Consider the following 23,459-nt stretch of genomic DNA (forward strand, 5'->3'; position numbering starts at 1 on the left):
CAATGCATTAGTGTCAGCTTCCTTCGCCATCACCTGTATTTCATCTGAGCTGCAGAGAAAAGTCTGCGCAACTGATGACAAGGGAGAAGGACTAAAAACATTTCATTCTGACACATCCACTGACCATGTTTGCCCAAATACAAATGGAAGAACTGATGGCAGCATCAGTGCTGTTAGGGCCGTAGTAGAGTTGTAGGATGTAAAAATATGTCAAATTTAATTAAAAAACAAACAAACAAAACAAATAACACAAATGGACAGATAAAGAGACTACAAGGAAAACGTATCTAACTGCGCCATTTATTAGTTTTACAATTATGAAAAATAATCATACAAAAGACTGGAAGCCCAAGATTATTTACAATCTTTTTTTCTGAAGTGAGGTCCCTCTTCTGAGTCATTTTCTCAGCCTTTTATTTATTTATTTTTAATCACAGGGTATTTATTCACGATATGTTTAACTTTATAAGACATAGTCCTTTTCTCTCTTTCGACAAACGTCAAAAATTACATAGGTACATACATACATATACATATATATAGATATCTATAAAAGCAAAAATCATTCAAGTATCAAAATACAGACTGCTAGATTCATGTACAATATCATTCTCATCAGAGTTGTCATCAGATTAGTCCCAAAAGATCTCTCCTGATCCTTAGCAATGTGCAAAAGCAGAACAGGACCGGGCTGATGGCCAAAGGTGCCGACACCAGAGAGCTGAAGACAGTGTACCATAGAGTTATCGTACTGGCCGGACAACGTACCACATATACAACAGTTAAATGACCTGGGTATGTACCCATATACACATCGGTGGACCAAACAGTACCATTAACAGTCAACATATTGGGAGTTAGCTAGGAGAAACATGCCCTATTGTTCTGTTCCGCAGCTAAAATCTAAAGTCGTACCAGCCTGCATGGCAGGTTTGGTGGAAAATCTTAGTCAAGATTAACTGAACAAAGGAGCAGGGAAGGAGAGAGAAAGAACTGCAGGGAACCACACCTGATCCAGTTGCAGCGTTAGGGAACAGCATTGCCCCGTGAAACAATTAAAACCTACGAAAAAACAGACACGGCTCTCAAATCAAATAAAAATCATCCCCCGTTACGCTAATATAAAACAGTCTTTGTAGTGTCAGTTCCTTATGCTCGTTGAGTTTGGTTAGAGAATTCCTCCCATGCAAGATTACACTGTTTATCACAATAACACATGTATGTAAGCCGATGACCATGAAGAGAAGCTACAGTGTTTGGATACAGGACAAACAATCCAGGAGGGAGTGTGTACCGACAGTGTGAGGTCTCATGTCAGACAGTTTGTGTCGTAACAAAACATAAAACAGTTAATATTCCTTATCTCTGCCACTTCCCCTTTAGCAACAAGCTCTGCATCGAAACCTGCAGGCGCCTTTCCTGAAACAGTAAACACTAACACTCAGTGAGAGAGGCAACAATTTGTTTTTTCAGGAAATCATTACAACCAAATCTGACTCTCACATTGCACAAAACAACCGTCGCTTTCTGATGGAGAGGAGGCCTAAGAGGAGATGGGTGCATTTGTGAGGAGCGGTGAAGTCTCAGAGCTCAGATGAACTGAGGGAGCATGCAGTGTTGAAAGCTCTGTCTCCAGGCCCACGTGTGACTGCGGCGTGTGGAGCACGATCCCACCGGTTGATTATGATCTGCTGCACGGGAAGTGGGTGACTTTTCCAACAAAACATCCTAGCCACCATGCAACAGGGCGCATTCCTGTCCCTTCTTACTGACTGGGAGTGGCCACAGTGTTCAGCTAAAGGGGAGGGACACAGACACATGCACACAAAGCAGTGAAGTTAAAATAACAGCAAACAGATGGACACAAACAGCACGATGGTGATGGATTATCCCCTCTTATAATGATTAACTGTTTTCACTAGTGGCAGCCGTGAAACATTAACATCTCTGGTAGAAAAAAAAGGCAATGATGACAGAAGGGACATAGAAGACATTTGTTTTGAAAAGAAGAAGAAAAAAGACAGAGGAAAATGCACTTGTTGTTACAAGATTGGGGATTTGGTAAAAGTGCTTAGTTAGAGTTAGTTCACTCCAGAAGAAGCATCAGGTTTAAAGCCTGGTGCATGCCAGTCTTAAGTTTGGACTGCCTATTTATCTGGAGCAATGAGGACCACGAGAAACTAGTCTGTTCCTCTAGAAAAGCCCCCAAAATGCTTATTTTATTAGCTCCAAACGGGCCTAATCACAGTGTTAGAATCTTAGCCTCCTTTGGCTTCAAGCAGGCAGCTGACAGTGAAAAACTTCACCCTTCATTAATCCTGCGTGTAACCTCTGCAACAGCAGCATCCCACTGAACAGAAACAGTCTGCTAAAGTCCAACTGATGCATAGAATTACGGGATGAGTTTCCTCAGGAAACATGTCCATCCAGGTACAGGATGTTTGCAGTGGGCCACTCCGGGCTGTGGTAAATCAGATTTTCTCAGTACTCGGATGAGTCAGGAGTTGAAACGATCAGAGTGAAAAGCCTCAGAGCGGCCGTCGCCTAACAGAGTGGGGGGGGAAAAAAGCACCAGGAGAAAACAAAGAGCTTATCACCAAGAGTAAATAGCTGGAAGTGGACGGTTGAAAAAAAGGAACCATTATACACAGTTGAGGAAGCACACAGAGGTAAACAGAGAGGAACGTAAAAACGAAAGTGAGTGGCAGGCTGAGAGATACCAGCTAGAAGAGGTCTGACGAGGTGAAAGGGGGCCGCTAATAGCCGATAAAAGGTGTAGACGTGGTGGTGGTGGTTTAACGTGAGGAAGTAGCAACAGCGGTTGGTTAATTGTGACAGATTGTGGTGCTGTCAGAGGAGGACACAAGCGATGGCTGGAGGGAGGCGGGGCAGGGCAGAGGTCCAGTGCAGAGAAAGAGGCAGAGTCACAGTGAAAGGCACACAGAAGGAAGGGGGAGGAAGAAGGGGTGAGACCAGGCCCAGGAGGAAGAGGGGTTCACTCAGAATATGGTGGTCTCGTACTTGGTGCTGATAGTGCGCTTGGATTCCTTGGGGTCCACGAGCCACGTGGCGCTGCCCTGGGACTGAGAATCCCCCTCCTGGTCCACACCGTCCCCCTGAAAGTACAAAGAGAGGACATCTTTGCCTCAACAGGAGTGGACTAATTCACTAATTTAAAACATCTTATTGTAGAGCACAAGTCTGAAGACACGTCCTCATACTGCTTACATAACAACTAATCAAGAGAGGACTCATGTCTGTTAAACGTGATCCACCTGCTGGCTGTTTGCAACATGATTGACAGTTACCTTGCAAAACAATATAATTAATATAAACTAATAATTACCATGAATAAATTGTAATTGAGTAGTTTATGTGTATTTTACATAAAGTTGTGTTAGTTAGTTTTGGGGAATACAGATTTGGTTTCGCATAAGCATGGATGCAGAGAAAGTAATCAGGTTTTATTTAATTTACCTTAACTGGCAACACCTTAAATGCTTTATTTATAGGTAGTACATAAACACTTAATAAATGTGTATGACACTCTAATGTGTTTATGGGTAGATTCACATGCAGTAATATTTGCTGACAAATTGTCAACTTTATATACAATTAAAATGCCACTCATGCCTTTATTAAATTGTGTCTGCTGCCTAACTTGTCATATAAAATTATTTATATAATTTATAATTTATTATATAATCAAACTTTGTTTTTAATGTCATCAAGGACGGAACTAATTGCGCTCGCCTTCATTAAAGAAAGTAAACCTAAACCTAACGGCATTTTTCATTTAGTTGTGCAGCATGTAACCTGGTCCTTGTCAACAGATAACAAATGCAGATGCTCATATTTTCCGTTTTCCTCACAAACTTTCTTCTTGCTTAAAGGTTGTGTTGACGATTCATTCTTGAACTTGGAAACAGCAGCAAATAAAATAACATCATCGAGAGGTCCATTGAGTACTAGGTGAGGTCAAGAATGAACTTTAACCTGCATATTTTAAGACACCAAAAATTTCTAAACTCAATTGAAAAGTGAAACATCACTAAACTGATGCCACTAATATCCTAGCAGTATTATTTCAATTTGAAGACAGAATATATAAAAATTCTGTGGGTGCAAACTTTGCCTGCATTACTATCAAACTATCACTAGAGGGAGTCAGAGTCAAAAGTAGCATTCAAAGAACCTATCAGGCATCATTTATCTGAGGCAAAGAAAAGCAGCTCTTTTGTTTTCTTACAGCAGGGAGAAAATAACAGCAATGCCAATACATAAAAATGGTTTGTCAGTTTCCAGGGCAGTCAGAGGGAAAGGAAGACAAAGGGACAAAGGGACAAAGTGTGAGAGGGTGGAGCTAGAGCAGGAGGAGAAGGCAGCACCTGGGCAGCAGGGCTGGCAGAGTGCAGCGGTAGGAAGGAGGGGCGGTGGGTGGTGCAGGTGTAACAGTAACAGCGACGACTGTCGAGAGGAGGAGAGTCCTGGGAGAGATACACACCGCCCGCCAGGAGGAGAGTCAGACAGAGAGAGAAAGAGCAGAAGAAAAAAGGGAAAGAGCACAAAAGAACGAGGGAGTGGCTGAGAGACAGTTAAAGGACAGAAGCGACCACAGATTTAAGCAGCATGAGACAGGAGGAGTCTGATTGGCTGTAGCTTACAGGTGTGGGTGTGAGTTACTGTGAGAGGATGGAGTGTGTGTTCTCAGTCAAACGATCCGTAAATTTTTTATTTATTTTTTCCCAAAAGACAGGTGTGAGGGAAACATGAGCAGGCAGTGAAGAAATGACAGAAATCATGCAGTCATGTTTTTAAATCATTTTGCCGAGTTCATTAAGCTGCAGCTGGAGATGTGCGACTCGTCCCTGAGGTCTAGTTAGCTCATTTATATTCAGCACAAGCTCACGTCTTAATGGTTTAATGCTAATGGCCAGATGAACACCAGCACAGCGGAACTGTAATGATTTAGATGTAATAGTTGTCTAATGTGTTTTTAGGTTTTATTCCAAAATATAAGACGTATGCTGTCATAAAAAGTAATTGTTCCGTCAGATTGGCAGTGTAACTCTGTGATTCATGATTTACACTACATTAATTTCTCTAAAACAACTTCACTAAGGTTTACAGAGGTGAGTCAAAACCTCCAACAACACTTGAAGTATAAAGAACAAGAGGATTTCTTTGCTCTCCATGTTTCACTCTGTATTATACCTGTATGTACAGAGTATGGCGTCTTGCACTAAAACATGCCTGATACCCAACTCACCCCCGACTTCCGTACACTGCCTCGTGGTTTGGGCACGGGTCGGCTGGACTTGGTCTCTATGACCTCTGACCCGGGTCCCACTGGGAGGCTCTGGTGCTGTTTGGTCCTCTGTGCCTGCAGAGCCAGCTGATAGGCCACCTCAAACGCCTGGCCCAGGGTCAGTATAATCTCATAGGTCAGGTTCTAGAAAGAAAGAGGGAAATCCATGAGTCCTTTAAGTATACTGGGTTGTACCCCATGCAACAACACTATACTCAGTGTTCAGTGAGACGGCAAAATATGTCAGAACAAAGACAGTTTTCCTTAAAACTTCTTCAAAAAGAAATTGCACAACACGCAGACGTGGCAGTAATCTCATGAGCGCTGTGCCGCAGCCCCGCTCAGGATTATATCCGCTGTAGCTGAGAATTAAAGCGGTTGGATTATTTTGTTTTTACCCTCACAGCCTCCAAATATGAACCAGCACCACAGATAAAAGACAAGACCATTCACACTTTGTACTATATGCCTTGAGGAAGAAGAGTGACAAGCTACCTTATAGCACACAACATAATCACATGCATATATTTTTATGAAGGAACATGAGACAAATGCACAGTAGGCTGCATAAGATACATATTTACATAAAGCACTGATCTGCATGTTGCTCTCTCTAGCAGGCAGTGATTAGGTCAGAGATTCTTTATGTGCGGAGCTCCATCATGCTCAATACAGGCCAAGGAACTACGTCTCAAACCGCTGCAAGGCTTGCAGCTGAGGGGCGGCCTCTTGTTTCAGCCCCACAGAGGAAATCAAAGAGATCAGAATACCACAGCAAACGGAGGAAATTGGGCACTGTTAAAACGACTCCGGTCTTTGGAGGCAGATTAGCAGCATAATCATCTGATCTCTAGGGGCACAGAGTAGGTAATGGAGGGCTAGTTATCGCGGCTAGGGTAGCGCCGTGTCTACGAGGAGGCAATTGGCCCCAACTGAAGCGTGACACCTTGAAGAGATAGGGCAGTCTGGAGATAACAGTGTTGGCCAGGCCTTTATAACTCCTCAGTGTGACTATGAGGGATGATGTCGGGGGAATTCAAATGTGAGGAAACTTTTCAGCATTTGATGAAAGACCTCACTACAAAGCTTCCTTTTACTTCGTTTTGGTAAAAGAAAATACAGACGCTCTTCATATTATGTCAGCCCATGTGGTTTCTGTAGAACTAAAGACCTGTTTGAACAGAAAATGAGTGGCCTATGATGCATGTGAATGAATGTGCCTGGAACAAGCGGACAGACACACGAGGATGCTCTTACCACGTCTACTGTGCTGAACACATGGCAGTAATGGTGGCTGGTCTGCAGGTCCTTAGTGATGTAGGCAAACGTACACAAGTCCTCCGGATCCTGGGCTGCACAGGAAATGTTACGGATCTCGTGCTCAGCAATGATGTTCTGCACAGAGAAGAGAGAGGCACGAATGAGGCTCAGTAATGGTAATAAGAGTGTTTAGTTTGACTTATCTGTAACTCTTTTAGTTGATGGTATTATCACAACATTAGTTTGTGTTATAGTGTGTACATATCCTGAATTGAAAACACTGACATACAATCCTCCTGCTTCCTGTTCCCAATGCATTCATCGTAAAATGCATCCTGAGTGTGATTTCAACATAAATGCAGCATTGTTGCAGCACGGACACGTGTGTATGTGTAATAAAAATAATAATGATTTTTATTTTTTTAAGACCTAATAACTCACAGTTGACCTTGTTTTTAAAAGATAAGCCTTTTGCCTATTTTAAAAAATAGGCAAAAGGCTGCTTCATGTCTCAGCTTGAGCTTGAAGACAGCAAAAGTCTGCATTACAAACTGGCACCATGTCTACTGTTCCCTAGGTAGGGGGGTGTCTTATAATAGTATGACAGGTGCATTGTGGGAAATGTAAGATCCAGTTTCCATTTTCATCATAGAACAGAACAGAAACTATCAGGTATGACAATTACAATCACACAAACTAAATACTAGAGAGAAAGAAGAAATAAGAAGGACTGGCATCAGTTTGATGTATTACATGACTTGGGAGAAGTATGACTACAGTCTCTGACCTTGTTGGCAGCATCGATGAACTTCACACCCTTGTATGTGATTGAAAGGACGATGGTTGGGACTTTCCTCATTTGTTCTGTTGACCTCTGGAGGACAAACAAACACAGAAGGAAATGGACATCAATGTGGTTCACTGTGCACTCAGATAATATGTAAAATATCCTGTGATTATCAACTGAGATTGGAGAGGCTTGTGGCATACCCGCATTTTGGCACAAGCATCCTGCGTGGACTCAGTACCCCTTAGCTCCTTGATAAGCATGGAACCAAGGTACTACAAGGGAACAGGAGAAAAAATGTTAATGTTGGTGCATATATTCAATAACCAAGACTGAATTATGCAGGCAGGAGGGACATGTACACTGGCTTCGTAGGCGCAGGATTCAAAGATGAGTTTCTCAGGTTGGTGATGCCAGTTCTGGACCGGAGCGTACGGTGCTGCTAGACTGGGCGGCCGCAAAGTCAGACGGGGCTCTCGGTACATTTCTTCATATCGCTCCTGAGAGAATAACTGTTGTTACCAAAACAGCCCAGAGCAGTCCACTATCATCACTACGTAAAGACACTGATGGACACAGAGATAAACCACATACTTGAGGCCTGTGCTTCTCACTGCGATGTCTTTGGGTAACGTCATAGTCTGTATCTGGGGCTTTTTTCCGCCCTGGCTCTGATACAGGCAGCAGAGGGTCCATTGAGCGCCCTGTGTAGGGCTCCATCTGACTGAGAGGAGACGAGGTCTGGGATCCAGGAAGGTCTTGGCACTGCAGAGATGGAGTCAGGCACTGTTAGTTCTGCCGTGATGGACGCAAATGACTGTTTGACAATAATCTTCCTCAATAAACATGCTTGGCAAAATTTGTAGACGAAAATTAAATTGAAACTAACTGAGGCAAACATCAGCTCCCGGTACTAGACGTGATTCCAAAGAGTATGAAAGTTAAATAAGATGAGAGTGAACTTGTACATAGTGTAGTAGCGAGTAGGTTCTCACCCTGATCTGAGACAAACGAGGAGGTTTGACTGGAGGTTCCTCATAAGGCCTCTCCGCTAAGGAAGCAATGATGCGTTTTCTGTGACCTAGTAGGGAAATCTTTAGCACCTGGAAAAAAGGAGAGAGTGATCCATTAGACACATTGAGCAGCACTGGAAACACGACATTAGACTTTTCTATGTAACCTGCCTTAACAACTTTGGCTTAACATTTCTGACATCTAGTGGTGTTATAGAGCAGTTTATCTGTATTTGTGACCATGTAACTGCAAACATTTTATGTTGCAGGAAAGTATCTTTAATGTACCAACAAGACAAAGTGATGTTTCCTTTAGATACCTAAGAGAGAAAATTGTCTTTCAACAGTTGGCTACTTCCCAATATCCCACACGCTCTACACTGACCTTCAAAGTTTCAGTCTCCAGGCCCCCCCCCCTCATCTGAAACTGGAGTAAACTGTCAAACTTATTCCAATCCCTCTAACACAGTTTAAAAAGCTAATTTCACCCTCTGATACTCCTTCACGGTGCATGTACGTCACTGTGACTCACGTTGACAATTTCCAGCTCCCACAGGTTTTTGACACAGTCCAGACTGCGGTAGCCGCTGGCCAGGAAGTTGTGCAAGTACTCGTGCAGACCCAGATTCTCCAGCCAGGAGGACAGGGAGCTGCTGCCGTCACAGCCCAGCGCTTTCACCTGTAGGACAACACTTCATCACTCACACACGCTTTGAGAGATTCAGGACAGTGGCGGAGCCAGGATGCTGCCATTTTTAAACAATTTTCTATTTTGAGGGATGCTGCTTCGATAACCCAACACGAGTGCATCTGTGTTTGCAATAACGCAATTAACTATATTACCAGTAAATGTCCTGTAATCATAATCTACATCAGTGAAATGACTCATTGTGCAGGACGATAATGACTGATATGTTACAGTAGCATTTTATTGCTGCGGCTCGGTGAGCTGGAGATAGTTTATCTACTTTATAAACAGCCGGATAGTTTAGTCCAGTCGTTCCCTAGGTTAGGTGCATGCCAGGCTCCTGCTGTTTATATTCATATTTTGGATGTTTCTTTTTTTCCTGTACAGAATTAGATTTAACTATGTAAAAAATGTAAATAGTTGAGTTGGAATAGGAATGATTTCAATCAGGTGGAATAAACACTGTGCATGCAAACATGGCCAACTGTTTTTATAAGGAAGCATTAAGTTACCATATCCTAATATTAGCCTAAAAAAATTACTAAATATGGATGCAATGAATGCACTCAAGTGCAAATAAATCAAATTGCATAGTTCTTATGTAAACACTACTTGTTCCACTAATGTAGTGAAGTGCTTTGGTATTCAGTGGAGATTTGTGCATTGTGGTCTAACAGTAGAGGAAATGCAAGACACGTCTTAATATGACTTGCACAGAGAGATAAGCACTGAAATAGGAATCAGTGATTTGTTACCTTTGGAAATGAACGCGCTGCATGCAGAATCTTCTTTCTGTGGCTCGGGTCTGTGATTCCAATCTCTCTCAAGTCCTGGTCCTCCATTACGTTGCTCCCCTATAGAGGAAAATACAAAAGAAGGATCACTGTTAGTTTTATTTGGACACTAGGGTTCACGAACGCCATTGGAAAATGCAACACATACAAGAGGACAAATATGCGTCATGTAAGCAACACTGCTTAAAATTTCAAAAGTCATAAATCTGCACAAACTCTATTCAAATCATCTGTGACTGTTTGGCTCCAAGGTTAAACGTGGTGAAGACAAGGGCCTATGCCACAGGTTAACTATTGATCACAAGTATGCTACCACTGCAGAAAAAAGGTCAATTACGCCTGAGTGAAAGCCTCACTGGAACCCAGCCTACTGGCTGCTGTAAGGGGGCCACGTCGATAACGCCTTAAATGAGACTTAAGCGTGTGGGGGAGGGGACTGACAGGGACCCGGTGAATGATGGTCAGACCGGTCTTTGGTTACACACAATATCACCTTTGAGACTGTGTGGCAGGTAATGGATAATGGAGAAAAGGAGCAATAAATCAATGTCAGAGTTGCAGAGTGGTCAGCGATATGAGATGGAGGAGCAGCATGCCAGGGCACCGATAGCTGACTGGAGCGTGGTGGCTGCAGGGGAAATCTAAACATCTTTATGTGTAAAAGGCACCGAGCATTATTCATTTTGGTGTCCTTTTAGCTGATTGCATGGTTTGACAGTCATAATAAATGTTAGGTTAGAGATATGCTACTCTCATTGACCTGAATTGGAGCTCAAGGTCCCCCTCTTGTTGACTGTAAGCCATGTGTGCTAGCTATGCCACGTCTACACAGGGGCTCAGCAACTAAATCTCATCTGTTATAAAGCATCACCGTGCTCCATAGGAGCTGCTGCCTCAGGAACAAATAGTGACGGCTCAGGGTCCATGTGGCTGACTCTTCAATATGAACCTCAAGTTAATCCTACACATCTAACACACACACACACACACACACACACTAATGGGATAGAAGAGGAGCTGTCTGTAGGTCAAACCTGACAGCCTGTTTTTCATGCAGACGCTGTAGATGCAAACGAGGGGTGGAAAGGATGGAGGGGAGAAGTGAAGCTGTCAATGAGAATAATGCTGCTTGTGGAATCACGACGTTGATGACAATTTCGCTGAGTAAGACAATGCCGTACAGTTTTACACTGGCGTACCATTAGTATCAAGGGGCAACATCCAGTCAAAGGGGAACCGCCAGAAATTTAAGTTTTCTTCAAAATGCCACTTGAGGCCAATTCTCATGGACCTTTCATGTTAAAATACCCAACTTTATAGGGAAAAACAAATCGTCAGTCATATCATTTATACTAAAGGCTCATTTAGAGTACTGTCGACGCCGTAGCCTACCCCAGCGCGAGCCATTTATACTTGTGCACTCATCAGTCTGGTTTGCTCTGTAAAAACTCCACCCAAACGCTAGTCGGCGCTGTGTCTTTTTTGCCAGTCGGGTTCATTTTTGTTTCCACTTCTTGCTTCACTTTCCACAATGGCGACTGAAACGTTCGAAACAGAGATGAGTCATTTAAATGTTTGTATCTCCAAACTTCCTCAGTTAACCTTTCCTCAATGTGTTCTGTCTTTATTGATACAAAACAATCAATTGGAAAATTGCAGACACGGAAGCAGGAGCAGTCGGAAATACTAAACTGGAAACACGCTACAACTAAGTGGACCAATCACAACTCTCGGTCTGCACTGCAGCGACTTGTAGTTACATTTCTGGGGAGGTGCACGTCAGGCATTGGGGTCTGAGCTGTCACTGTACCTACGGTGTCAAATTGATGCAGAAGCCTAAACCGCCTATTAAGCAGAATTTAGGGCATGGGCGCCTTGAGTGACAGGTGGACGCCTTCACTGGTAACTAGTTGTCTGCATAGGTGTCAGCTTCCTGTCTCAGGTACACTCTTGCTCTACTTCTTCACACATTTCTAAATTAACAAGAAGTTAGGCGGAGCCAGGCTCTACCAAGATGGAAGTACCCGGAACCACCACACTCAAGACCACCTTTGAGGACATGGGTGAAGTCACGGAGGGTTCGTTCAAACATGCCGACCCAAGGCTTCAGTTACAGCTCACACTGAACACAAGACGTCACCATGCTTCTTCTTTTACTTTCCTTATGCATCGCTCTAAACGGACAACTCAGAGTCCATTATCTCTGAGCAGCGCCCTACTGATTGTTGCATCTCCAGCCGAGGATTGAAACTATTTGGAGAGATGGATGTATAATAGAGCTTTCACAGTGAATGGTTCATTGCATTATCCCACTGGATATTAACTGATAAAAGGCTCTGCGGTGGGAAATGTACAGTAGCTCTAATAGACTGGCTTTCCACTCTTCGTCCATTTCCTGGACCGTTTTCCGCAAACGAGGTGCTTTTAAGTAGATATGTTTCAATGCAGCTATTTATTTCTGTGTAGAAATACAGACATTTAATGTACGGTTTATGATCTCTGTGGTAAGCACAGGAAACACCTACATTAAATATTAGCTCTTTAAAACAGGGCAATTATGTTGAACAACTGCTGTGAATAATGCTGTGCAGGTTTGGTTGTTGCGTTGGAGACATTAGTGCTGAAACGTAAAGTCTATTAATCAAGCAGTCGATTGAAAAGCAATCAATCAACAACAGTTTTAATAATTCATTAGCTAATTGAGGCATTCATCACGCATTTGCAAAATAATTTTTCTCAGTTTTGTATTTTGAGAACTTAAAATATTATCTGACGAATCCATTAACTGATCTACAGAAACTACATCAATCAACAGGTTTAATTGTCATTATTTCAGACAAAACCGCAGCTTCTTAAATGTGAGGATTTGCTGGTTTTCATGTCACGTGATAAACTATTTTACATTTTTTTAGTCCGCTGGACAAAACAAATAACCTGATGATGTAATCATGAGCACGCTCTGGGGAATATAATGACTCTCTCACTACGTTCACCTCTGCTATATCATTAATAATAAAGAAAATACAAACAGTATGATGAGACAACTCTGTGTGGAAATGTTTGACTAATGTGGGTCCACAGGCTCAGCAGGTTTGAAAGTGAGAAAAAGCTAACATCAGCAAAACATGGGTGAAGAGGATACATTTAGAGTAGTGTAAACTGGGTGGTTTAGTGATTGTGCTTCTGCAGTCTATCCATCTCTGCTTTCCCTAGTCCTTTCATTTAAATGCAACTCTGTTTTCCCCAATCCAGAGAAACGGCCTCTACGTTCCCTCTGGATTAAAAGCACTCTGAATTCAGGCCGGACGCCCGGGGGCACGGATCACTCATTCTGACTGTCTAAACGATAGCTGACCGGCAGCACTAAGAGTCAGAGTTTGTCCTCATAAACTGGTCACTGTAAGACCACACATGGCTTAAGAAGAAAGCGTGACAGAATGCATAAGGAGAGTAAAATGTTTCCAATCTGATCCACAGACAAATGTTTTTTTTTTGTTAAATGGGTAAATGGACCACAATACATCACCACCAGAAAAATCTATTAATCCATTCCCAATTCTTGAGCTTCTAATGTACAAAGCCATTACTGGATTTTTCTGCAGGCTTTGGTCGCATTGACTCATACCAGCGTAACCTCTTTGCATTTAGTGTGCTGTTCTTCATGTTTTTCTGAGTTGTTCCTAAACCATTTTTGTGTGTGTGTCTGTGTCAGGCTGCATCCTGCTGGGGATGGCTGCTGCCATCAAGGAGTGTCATTGATATGGGGTGGGGGTGTCTGGTCTGGTCTAGGTGGGTGGTACATGTCTAAGTAACATCCACATGAATGCCAGGTCCAAAAGTTTCCCATCAGAACATTGTATTGTCACAAGATGGTCAATGTTATTTACTTCTCCTGCCTGTCAGTGGTCATAATGTTATGCCTGATAGGTGTAAATTGAGACACTGCTGACTTTAGATTGAGAAGCACAAACACACGCGTGCTCTGATGTTTGTGTAACCTTCGTGCAACTTTTAGAAAATCCTCTGAGTCACCTGGACTGACTTGAGAATTAGCTCTCCCCTAGCCGGCCACGAAAAAGCTTCACCCTGCAGAGATACTAATAGAAACTTGGCTGGCTCTGTCACGGCCGACGGTGCAGCCACCAGAAGCTGAGTACAGAGAAATGGAGCTGTTACATTTCAGCGAGCATTGCTTGTCGGTACTGCAGAAGACCGGAGAACAACATGGCTGCGCTGAGCTCGTTTCATCAGGACATTTGCTCCACGAGTCGATAAAAAGCATCTAATTGGTTTCAGAAGTGGCTCGTCTCTGCCACACTGCTTGAACACAATACAATCACTGCTGGTATTGATCCACTACTAGAGTGAGCCTGCAGGGTAGACAGAGATCACAGTTGGCTGAGTGGTAGAGTCAACACGGTTTAATTAGTGGTCTCACTGCACGTTGGCCGCAGTGGACAAAGGCATTTTTTTAATAACTTAAAAAGATTTAAACCAAAGCATAAGTTTTACATTTGAAAACAATTTCTATCTGCAAATGAACTGGACATCTTGACTGTCCTGTAGCAGCTCAGCTAAAGACGAGATGACGGTGTAAGCATTAGTTTCCAAACCTCATGTTGAATAATATTAAGATAAAGAAAAAATTAAGAAAAATACATTTGTCTGGTAACACCACCAACAACGAAATACAGCCCCGTCCCCGTTCTATCCACTCCAATGCGCAGGCAAACATCAAACTCAATTAGAAAAGTTTAGCGAAGACAAGGTGACTCAGAGGGTAATTCTCATTTCCAATTGAGGCTAAATTATGATTCTTAAAAGGTCAACATTTGCTGTGGGAATGACACGCTGTTTAAAGGTTACCGCTTTTTTTTCTCTTCCCCCCGCTTATAAATCCTCCGCCGATTTCAGGAAGCCAGGTGGTCTGTAAGCTGTGTTTAAAGATAGAAATATTGCCAGCTCTCTACTTCGGGGGAAAGAAAAGAGGACTCAAGGCTGAAGACTAACAGACAGTAGGAAGATTAAACCCAGAGAGGAACTTCAGAGGCTTCAACGCGGACTTAAACATGGCTGTTGTTCACACTGGGTGAGAAGGAGAGAGGCAGATAAGTGGATGAGTGCTCTATTCTCAGGTTATGTAAAGCAGACTTCATGGAAGCTATGCCTTCCTATAGCTACACAAGACTTATGTTGGTGTTCCTTAGAGCAGTGTTTCTAGCTTTGCAGGAACCAAATTGTTTGTCATCTATTCTGTATCACGAGTATTTAGGACTATAAACAGTATTATAAACAACTGGAGCTTATCAAGATCAAATTTGCTGCTTTTCGAAATCCAAGAAATCCTAAAACACGGAATTTCAGTCAGATGAGTCAGACAAAAACTACTGCGCAACTGATACTGACCTTCATTTAGTGAGACATAACACAGTGGTGTCAATGCTACAAAGTCCTAAAGACCAAATTTCAACACTGATGTTCAAGAGGACCACAAAACAATGGAAACACAACATGAGAAGCACTCTATTGCTATCTATGAAGGAAAGAAATCATGATTTAAGACATTTTTGTCTGTATATGCAGTAGGGTGGCACATCCAGTGCAGTGTATTCTACTCGGACCATTCTGGGCGGGGTTCAGTCCGTCACTGCTGTCATGAGTTTTGAGGTAGTTGCTTCTCTGATCAAGTGTGTGTGGAATTAATTGGATTTCTGCAGTGGTTTTGCCCCGTGGACAGAATCGCATCCATCCAGTCATACAAAAGACATCTGTTAAATCTCAAAAATGCCTTTAAGATACAAGCAAAACCAGCTGCAGGATAACGGCTTGAAATATTTCCCCCTCGGGTGGCATATACAGTATTTACTGAGTCCCTTCACATTCTGCTTACATATGTTTTAGTAGGTCCACAGTTCCTGGACAAAACTTATTCTGCATTCAGTTGAACATAGGGATTATTCAGGATTGCACCTTTAGGTTGGTAAATAATAAATAAACAGTAGTCTACATAACGTCTAGTCTATCTATTACCTATCTATCCATCTTTCTATCTTTTGCAAAGTACTATGATGATTTACTATTACTCTACACTAAAACTGGAGATGTGACATGTGTTTACGTTTGCTTTATTTGTCTCAAAACCCTAAACAAGGAAGCAAGACTAACTATTTAACTACTATTTTCTCTGATTTCTTCAGTGTTTTATTGTAGTTGTTCAACTTGTTCTATGTTGTTCTCTTAGGTATTCTCAAGCATTGCATCCTGGTGGTTACACTTTATTGCATAAGGCAAAATGAAAATAAATGTATAGTGTTGCAGATGGCGCGTTATGTTTTCTTGTCAAACACGAGATTGGTGAATTCAGATCTAGCATGGTGTTTGAACGTGAAGGAAACCTGTGACTACAGAGAAAACATATGACGGAGATGGTTGCCTCATTTCTACCTTGCCCACCGGCTCAGCCCACCAGCTGAGTCCCTCATTCTCTCCGCCATCAGTCCTCATTACTGACAAAAGCAACAGAGCCAACTCATAGTGGCGTCGCGCATTGTGGGCTCTATAAACTTGTCGGCTTGGAAACAGCAACCCATTCCTCATTGAGATGCTCTCCCATCCTGGCCGGGTATCAGCTGCTTATTTGGCAGCCTTCCCTCTGACTATAAGAGCGAGGCCACCACAGCGGCCTCCTGGGCAGGAGACAGGCTGTCTGAGAGTTGGAGGGTGTTGAACAGACCTGAGTGAACATACAATACCAGACAACACAGGAACTGGGCTCCAACTGTATACTGGCTAATCGAATTGCTTTGTATATTTAGCAAACATCAATAAATGCTTTGTTCAAGAGTCTGTTGCAAGAACAAGTGGAAATGTTCTGGCATTGAAACAAGATTCCTACAATAGAGTTGCTGAAGAAACAGATGAAGCTAATGGGATAATCTCACAACTAACTGAGGGTGGCATCAACTGAATGAATGCATAAAGACACAGATAGGACATCAGTGGAAAATAATCTAAAAGTGAGGAAAGAAGTGAAAAAAAAGAAATGGCAACGATAGTCTGTAAAGTCTGTGAAGCAGAAAAAACGCTTAGAACTCTTCAGGAGAGCCTCAACCAGAAATTCGGAAAGTTTAGAAAAGGAAGACAGAAATTTCAATGAAGTGGGAGAGGAACTCACCATGTAGTGCAGGTCGTCGAACCCATTCAGGAGCAGTTTGCTCTCGTACTGCGGCAGCCCCACGTGCTCCAGCCAGTCCCCCACGGGCTGGTCCAGCAGCCGGCCTGCAGCACCTGCTGACAGGGGAAAGCGCTTCAGGAGTGAGAAACCTTTCAGCCGGTAGCAGCGGCACTCTGACGATGAGACGTGGCATTGCCACATCATTCTCGGCCAGCAGAGCCGAGCGCACCGGCAGCAGGAAGGTGGAGGAGACAGTGTCCTCTGTGGGCAGGGCGTCAGCTCCCGCAGGGCGGCGGGGGCCGAACCACAGTCACCCGAAATGGATTAAACTACCCCCGGCTCGGGGGTGAAGGGGATGAGGAAGGGGATGTGAGCTGGTGGAGTACCAGCAAATATCGACAAAATTCTTAAGTGTAACAATCTGACAGGAACATGCTTGAATCACATTTACAATCGACACTGAATACACTGGCTTAATTTAAATTAAACAAAGCATTTCACATCCAACCAGGAAACATGTCAGAATGTCCCATGTCAGGAGAAAGCATCTTCTGTCCCAAAACAAAAACTTCCAAAGCCGGAGGTGAATTAAATCAGCTGCAACAGGAGAGCGATTCTTGATAACTTTGAGGACATTTTCAAATGAAAGTCACTTGTTTTGACCAAGCAGAAAGTTAACTTGACACTTGTGGGAAAGGACGATGAATTAGTAAGTAGGTGAATCCCTGTTTCACATATCCACAAAACCTACGATTGAATCCTCCACAAACAGTCCAGACAAGAATATAGCTGATGTACGACAGTGTTCACACGGAAAACAGTAGGACGGGGAAGAGGTGCGAACCTGTGACACGACTGCAATGAGCTGAGATTGATCACAGACCAACACTACACTGACAGCTGTCAGCAGCCTGAGCTGACAGCAACCTAACCGGTACGAAGACAGATGACTGCCTCCACTCCATTGAACACGTTAGTGAGGCGTTTAAAATAAAAGCAAAATACACATATTTACTACAATGGAAGTAAGTTCCTGCACACTTAAAAATAATTGCTTTTCACTACACTCAAAAACACTTAACAGAGTGAATGGCTTTTCTGCTCATAGGGACATAACCAAGTTTTGTTTTACCTTGTGCAGCACAGCACACAAAGAAAGCTGACAACTTAGTACAACAACAACATTTATGCATGAAATGCACAGCTTCTTTTTCTCTCGTCACTGTTCTTATCATCTGTCCAGCCTGCTACAGAACCAATCCTTATCCACGTGCGACTCCAAGATTAAAAATCCCATCAGGTCCCTCCAGGAGCTCGGAAATATGTGCAGGGAAAATAAATCCAGTTAAGGCTCCGGACAGCTACTTTAAGGAGCACTTTTAATAACGGCAAGCTCCCAGAATGAACTCTTCTGCAAAGAGTGATAGCTGAAACAGTCTGTGAGGCGCGGTCAAGTCCAGCTGCAGCCACTTTCTACAAAAACCTTGTCTCGTCCACTCCGGGCTAAAGAGCAGATCACCTAATCCTACAGATGCCGAAGTGGCGTCCTCCTATTGTCCTGCCTGTTCTCAGTCCTGCTGCTTGCTGTTCCTCTCGCCTCCCTTACTCTCTCTCTCTCTCTCTCTCTCTCCCCCTCTCTCTCACCCCTCATTGCATTTACTTCTCCACCCCCCCGCCTCTTCTGAAACACTGCAGGTGGCTGCTCTTTGTGAGTGCGAGCTCTCATTTCAGCTACAGACCCCCCCGTCTCTCATTACTTGCATTTGCAGCATCTGTATCTCACTCCCTTCTTTTCTCACACTCGTTAGGTTTCCCTCTTCTAACATCTCTTTCACTCTGATGTAGAAGTTAATCAGTGAAGAGCTGAAAAGTACGGGTCCGGAGGCGCAGAGCCAACTAGAGGCACCACTGGCGAACACTGGCCCAAAAATCAGAGAGGAAGGAAGAAAGTGGTGCGGCTTCTCGCATGAGCATCAAACTGAGAGCCTATTCCCAGAGCGAGTCCCTTGATGGCCTCCCGACAGCAGCTTTATTGAGCTGGAGCCGTGGACACGGGCGGATAAAAGGTTGCGGCTCACATAGACAGAGGAGTGGATTCAGACTCGTGGCGGATTCAGGGGCTGTGATGGGGCGCTAACTACTTTACTGCAGCAGTGTCAGCTTTCCCCAGTCTACAAAGCAAAATGAGCTCATCCTCTTGACATACGTCGTGGTTAATATTTAAACAACTCACTCCAGTGCCGGGCGTAACAAACAAGAGGGCTAGTTAGTGTGAAGGAAGGGGCGATGTGCCGCACTGTTTAAATATATTAAAATGGAGTGTGATCTGAAGGTGACTGTTGAATAACGTGAGAAGGGAAAGCTGAGGGGAAGTAGTCGCTTGTTCGACATCCTTGCTGCCGCCATCCATTTACCCAGATGACAGGCTTTTGAAAAACCTAAAGAATAACAGAGGAGCAGGTACAGAATCCTTAACATCCAACAGGCAGATGTGATGAAGTGTCTCTCAGCCACTTCGGTCTTAAATAAGATAAAGATGGTACCTTCTGATGTAGAAACTCACTCAACAAAGACACAGTGATTAAAAAAAAATAAAATATTTGAAAGCATTGCCTTCCTTCCTTTCCTCATTTCTTCTTTTAAAACAGACCAGGCACCGGGCATCTGATTTCCCTTGAGGCCTTGAACGCTAACCAGATAACTTGGAGGAAGATTATAAAGCAAACCCAATATGAGTTGATCTGTGCAGAATGAGTCATTGTGTTCCAAAGTGCATCCCCAATTATGGAGGCTGCTGCCGCAGGGCATGAGTAAAATGACAGAAAAAAAGTCCGAACCCCTTCGTCAAAAGTGTGGGACTGCTTTAAACAGACGCCCAATACCCAGCACAACCGCCGTGCACAAGCTCCTCAGCAGAGAAGATCTGCTGGCTTTCCAACTCAAAACAACAAGACAGCTGATAGTTGTGTCCAAGTTATGGTTGGTAATCAGTGCCTGGGAGTTGTTCCTCCTCTTAACACACATCCTCATCTGTTGTTTTTCTCAGAAGAAGACCTCAACAAAGACTTTGTAGAGTGGATGCTAATGGCTAGTACGGCTTCTCTGTTCTCCAGTGCATGTTGCAACCTATATTTCTATTAACGTCACCCTTGAACTGAGTGTCAGCAGCATTAATGCAGATAAATAATATACAGTAGGTGTGTTTCCAGTAACATGCAGTAAAAACTGAATCATACTTAACACTGTCTTTGTTTATTTTAATAGCAGAATATAGCAAACCACAAGTATAGCATCATTAGGTAAAGGTTATTACCTAATGATTCAGATATTTGTATATATTTTGCTTGAATTCAAGGTTGAAAGTTCAAAGAATTAATTGAAAACTTGAAGCAGCCCTAAATCCAAGCTGGTATAGTAAATAAGTAAATAAAAAAAGCCGGTATAGCAGACATATTTGAAGAAGTTCCTTTGTTAATAGATCCAAAAAAATCCCACATCCAGAAAGGCCCATTGAAGGTTTTGAGGAAATGCATGCTATGAACTGCAGTGTACATCTGCCATATCATGGTCTACAGGGTAATTCAAGCTTTTTTGTACAAACCCAGAGGGCTTGCTATAAGATTCACACAAGCTTAATAATGCAACAGTAGTGACATTTACGCATTTACGGCGTTTACTGATGGGGATGCGCACTAAAACGAAAAACTGTCCACTTGTCACCGTTTCGCCCCCAAACCTTCATCGATAATTAATTCCTGAAATTGAAGTAGCACATTTAACATCTGTTCAGTGAACTCCGGCATTTTACGGCACAAAAAAGGTAATACTCATACTCTACCTGGTGTAGCATATTGCTGATCTCTGGAAAAATCGATTCCTGCGCCAATCAGGGTCATGATCTTCTCGATCTGAGGACGGGAACAGACGGGGGAGAGCGAGATTAGAGCCTGGAAAAGCTATCGCAGCTTTAGCCTCCACCTTTCACCAGCAAAAAACCGGAAGAAATGCCCCCACGCCTTAAGCAATGACCAACAGCGTTAAAGAGTATTTCCATTGAGAGGAAAGTCCGTTACAGTTTTTTTCTACAAAGACACATAAACATTATGAAGGGCAACTTAAGCAACTGCAAAATGGTTGATTGCCTTTGCATCTCATTTATGGTCACATTAATACAGTCATTGTTATTGTCTCATAACGGGGGAGTTATTGGTGCTTGGCTGCAGATACCGGCTTCCCATCTGCTGCCTGCGGACAAAACAATACTGATACAGACGGATGGACCAGTCTGACAGTCCGACACTTAAGTGTGGCTGGGAAATTAAGCTGGGAGAAGTTCAGGAAAATGAAATGAGTAATGGTTTTCATGGCATTCAAAGCACGATGCTTGCTACATTACTTGGAAGAATTAGTTCAAGGCAACCTCTAAAGACAAATCACCAAGAAGAAAGAGCATTACCCATGTTTTCTTGCAGTAATTTCATGCATCACTACAGAACGCATGCAAACATCCCCGGTGTGATAAGTCCAGTCCTAGTCAGTGATATTCACCTGTCACACACATGCTCACATTCAGACCTACATAAACTCAATACTGTAAATTTCCCCCACTTCGTAGGAGCACTGAAGCAGCAGTGGGCCACAGAGCTGCAGTGTTACACCTGTCACGGCACAAAGACAAGGCTCCTCTTTCAACTAGCCCAGAGCTGAATATGCATGGACACTGGGAGAGAAATAAAGGGAAAAGGAAGAGAGTGACAGTGGCGCTGTCACACCTGTCAGGTACGGTCACTGCAGCTCTTTGTGAGGATAAGCCCACGTTGTATAAACTGGAGTGGGGAAAAAAAGGACCTTTATTGGGCATTGTGGGAAATATTTTATCTGAAAGGAACCATCTTGGCTCTGGAGCACAGGTCCTGGCCTGGATGCTGCTCAGAAAGGTTTAATGTCCCCCCATTAGTGTGATTAAATAAACCCAGGGGAAGTCTACGTTTGTTCATCATCGATCAGTAGGTGGATGTTTTGCAGTAAAATGCTACGTGATTAGAAGAGAAATGTCGGAAGAATGAATGGTGCATCTGAATATGCTGCTGTCAGACCGCATACCAAATCAAAAGGCTTCTGAAGACTTGCTTGCAAAAAGAAATGAATAATCACTGAGATTATGTCATTCCAAAAAGCCTGAAAGGATCCCCCATCTACCGCTAAAAAAAAAAAAAAGAATGCCCCAGAAGAGGATAGAGTCAAACCCCAAAGGACCAGGAGGTTATTCATATGAAGATGGGCGTCTTACGCTGTCAAGGGAATTAGATCTTCCTTGTTTTGTGGCGGTAGAAGTCGTCTCTGTCTGCTGAGAGAGAATTCAAGGTTTTGTTGTTTCCTTCCTTCCATGAGACTCCTTTATTAACACTCTGCTCATTATTCTCAAGCAGGCCACATTTCCCTTTTTTTTTACCAAGACACTAGGCAGGGGATTTTTTAAAACGCTAAACTGAATCTATTTCAATGGTGTTTGTATCGATTCAACCAAACAATCAGAGAATAAGAAAAATGAGAGATAACAAAAACAAAGTGCTCGTGTTACGTCCAACGTTCATGCTCATGATTACTCCTCTGTGTCTCACTTCTTTCACAGAAAGGCAAAAAAGGGAGAAGTGTGAGACAAAGGACAGAATCGCAATATTTTCATCATCCATCTGCCCGATGTGACTTCTCCATACTGTTTGTGAAGAATCCAGCATATTGACCAGATGGTAGATTAGCCACACAAGCTCCACAAATAACCTCCATCTATCAGCACATGTTCGCTATGTCAGTCATTAAACAGGAACTGTTGATGGAGAACTGGCAACGTGTCGCCTATTTTGCTTGAGCAAAGATCCGGATGAGTCAGCAAAAACACAGTCAGGTCCATATACACCAATCAGCCACAACATTATGACCGACAGGCAGGAGAAGTAAATAACATTGACCATCTTGTGCTGGGAAACTTTTGGACCTGGCTTTCGTGTGGATGTTACTTAGACATGTAGCACCCACCTAGATCAGACCAGGCACCCCCACCCCATAGCAATGACACTCCTTGATGGCAGCAGCCATCCCCAGCAGGATGCAGCCTGACACAGACACTGACAAAAACGGTTTAGGAACAACCCAGAAACATGAAGAACAGCACAAGGTGTTGACCTGGCCTCCAAATTCACTAGATCCCAAACTGATCAAGTATCTGTGGGATGCACTGGAACAAGCCTGATCCACAGAGGCCGCTCCCCTCAACCCATAGGACCCAAAGGACCCAAAGGACACCACAAGACACCCTCAGAAGGCCCATGTCCATTCTCTGATGAGTCACAACTGTTTTGGAGGCACAAGGGAGACCAACACAATAATAGGAAGGTGGTCATAATGTTATACCTGATCTGTGTATATGAGACAGTT

General features: G+C 43.2%; 1 protein-coding gene across 8 annotated transcripts in view; it reads right to left on the reverse strand.

The window, feature by feature from the left end:
- Positions 1-281: 281 nt before the first annotated feature.
- Positions 282-23,459, reverse strand: part of LOC311494724 (ankyrin repeat and SAM domain-containing protein 1A) — a gene marked incomplete at its 3' end in the record, with an annotated part of 65,350 nt that continues 42,172 nt past the window's right edge. For 2 of the 8 annotated variants that reach the window (XM_084553922.1, XM_084553916.1), the window contains 13 exons: positions 22,315-22,371; positions 20,863-20,932; positions 17,025-17,140; positions 9,812-9,910; positions 8,901-9,047; positions 8,351-8,458; positions 7,950-8,120; positions 7,718-7,855; positions 7,559-7,630; positions 7,356-7,442; positions 6,566-6,703; positions 5,270-5,452; positions 3,000-3,116 (listed from right to left, as the gene is read on the reverse strand). In XM_084553922.1, coding sequence (XP_084410048.1) covers positions 3,000-3,116; positions 5,270-5,452; positions 6,566-6,703; positions 7,356-7,442; positions 7,559-7,630; positions 7,718-7,855; positions 7,950-8,120; positions 8,351-8,458; positions 8,901-9,047; positions 9,812-9,910; positions 17,025-17,140; positions 20,863-20,932; positions 22,315-22,371 — 1,503 coding nt within the window. Of the gene's footprint in view, positions 1,796-2,999; positions 3,117-5,269; positions 5,453-6,565; positions 6,704-7,355; positions 7,443-7,558; positions 7,631-7,717; positions 7,856-7,949; positions 8,121-8,350; positions 8,459-8,900; positions 9,048-9,811; positions 9,911-17,024; positions 17,141-20,862; positions 20,933-22,314; positions 22,372-23,459 lie in introns of those variants that run through there. The other 6 variants (XM_084553923.1, XM_084553920.1, XM_084553919.1 and 3 more) reach the window with 5 other exon arrangements.

The sequence above is a fragment of the Chelon labrosus genome (assembly GCF_963514085.1).
Source record: "Chelon labrosus genome assembly, chromosome: 10".
Taxonomy (NCBI): domain Eukaryota; kingdom Metazoa; phylum Chordata; class Actinopteri; order Mugiliformes; family Mugilidae; genus Chelon; species Chelon labrosus.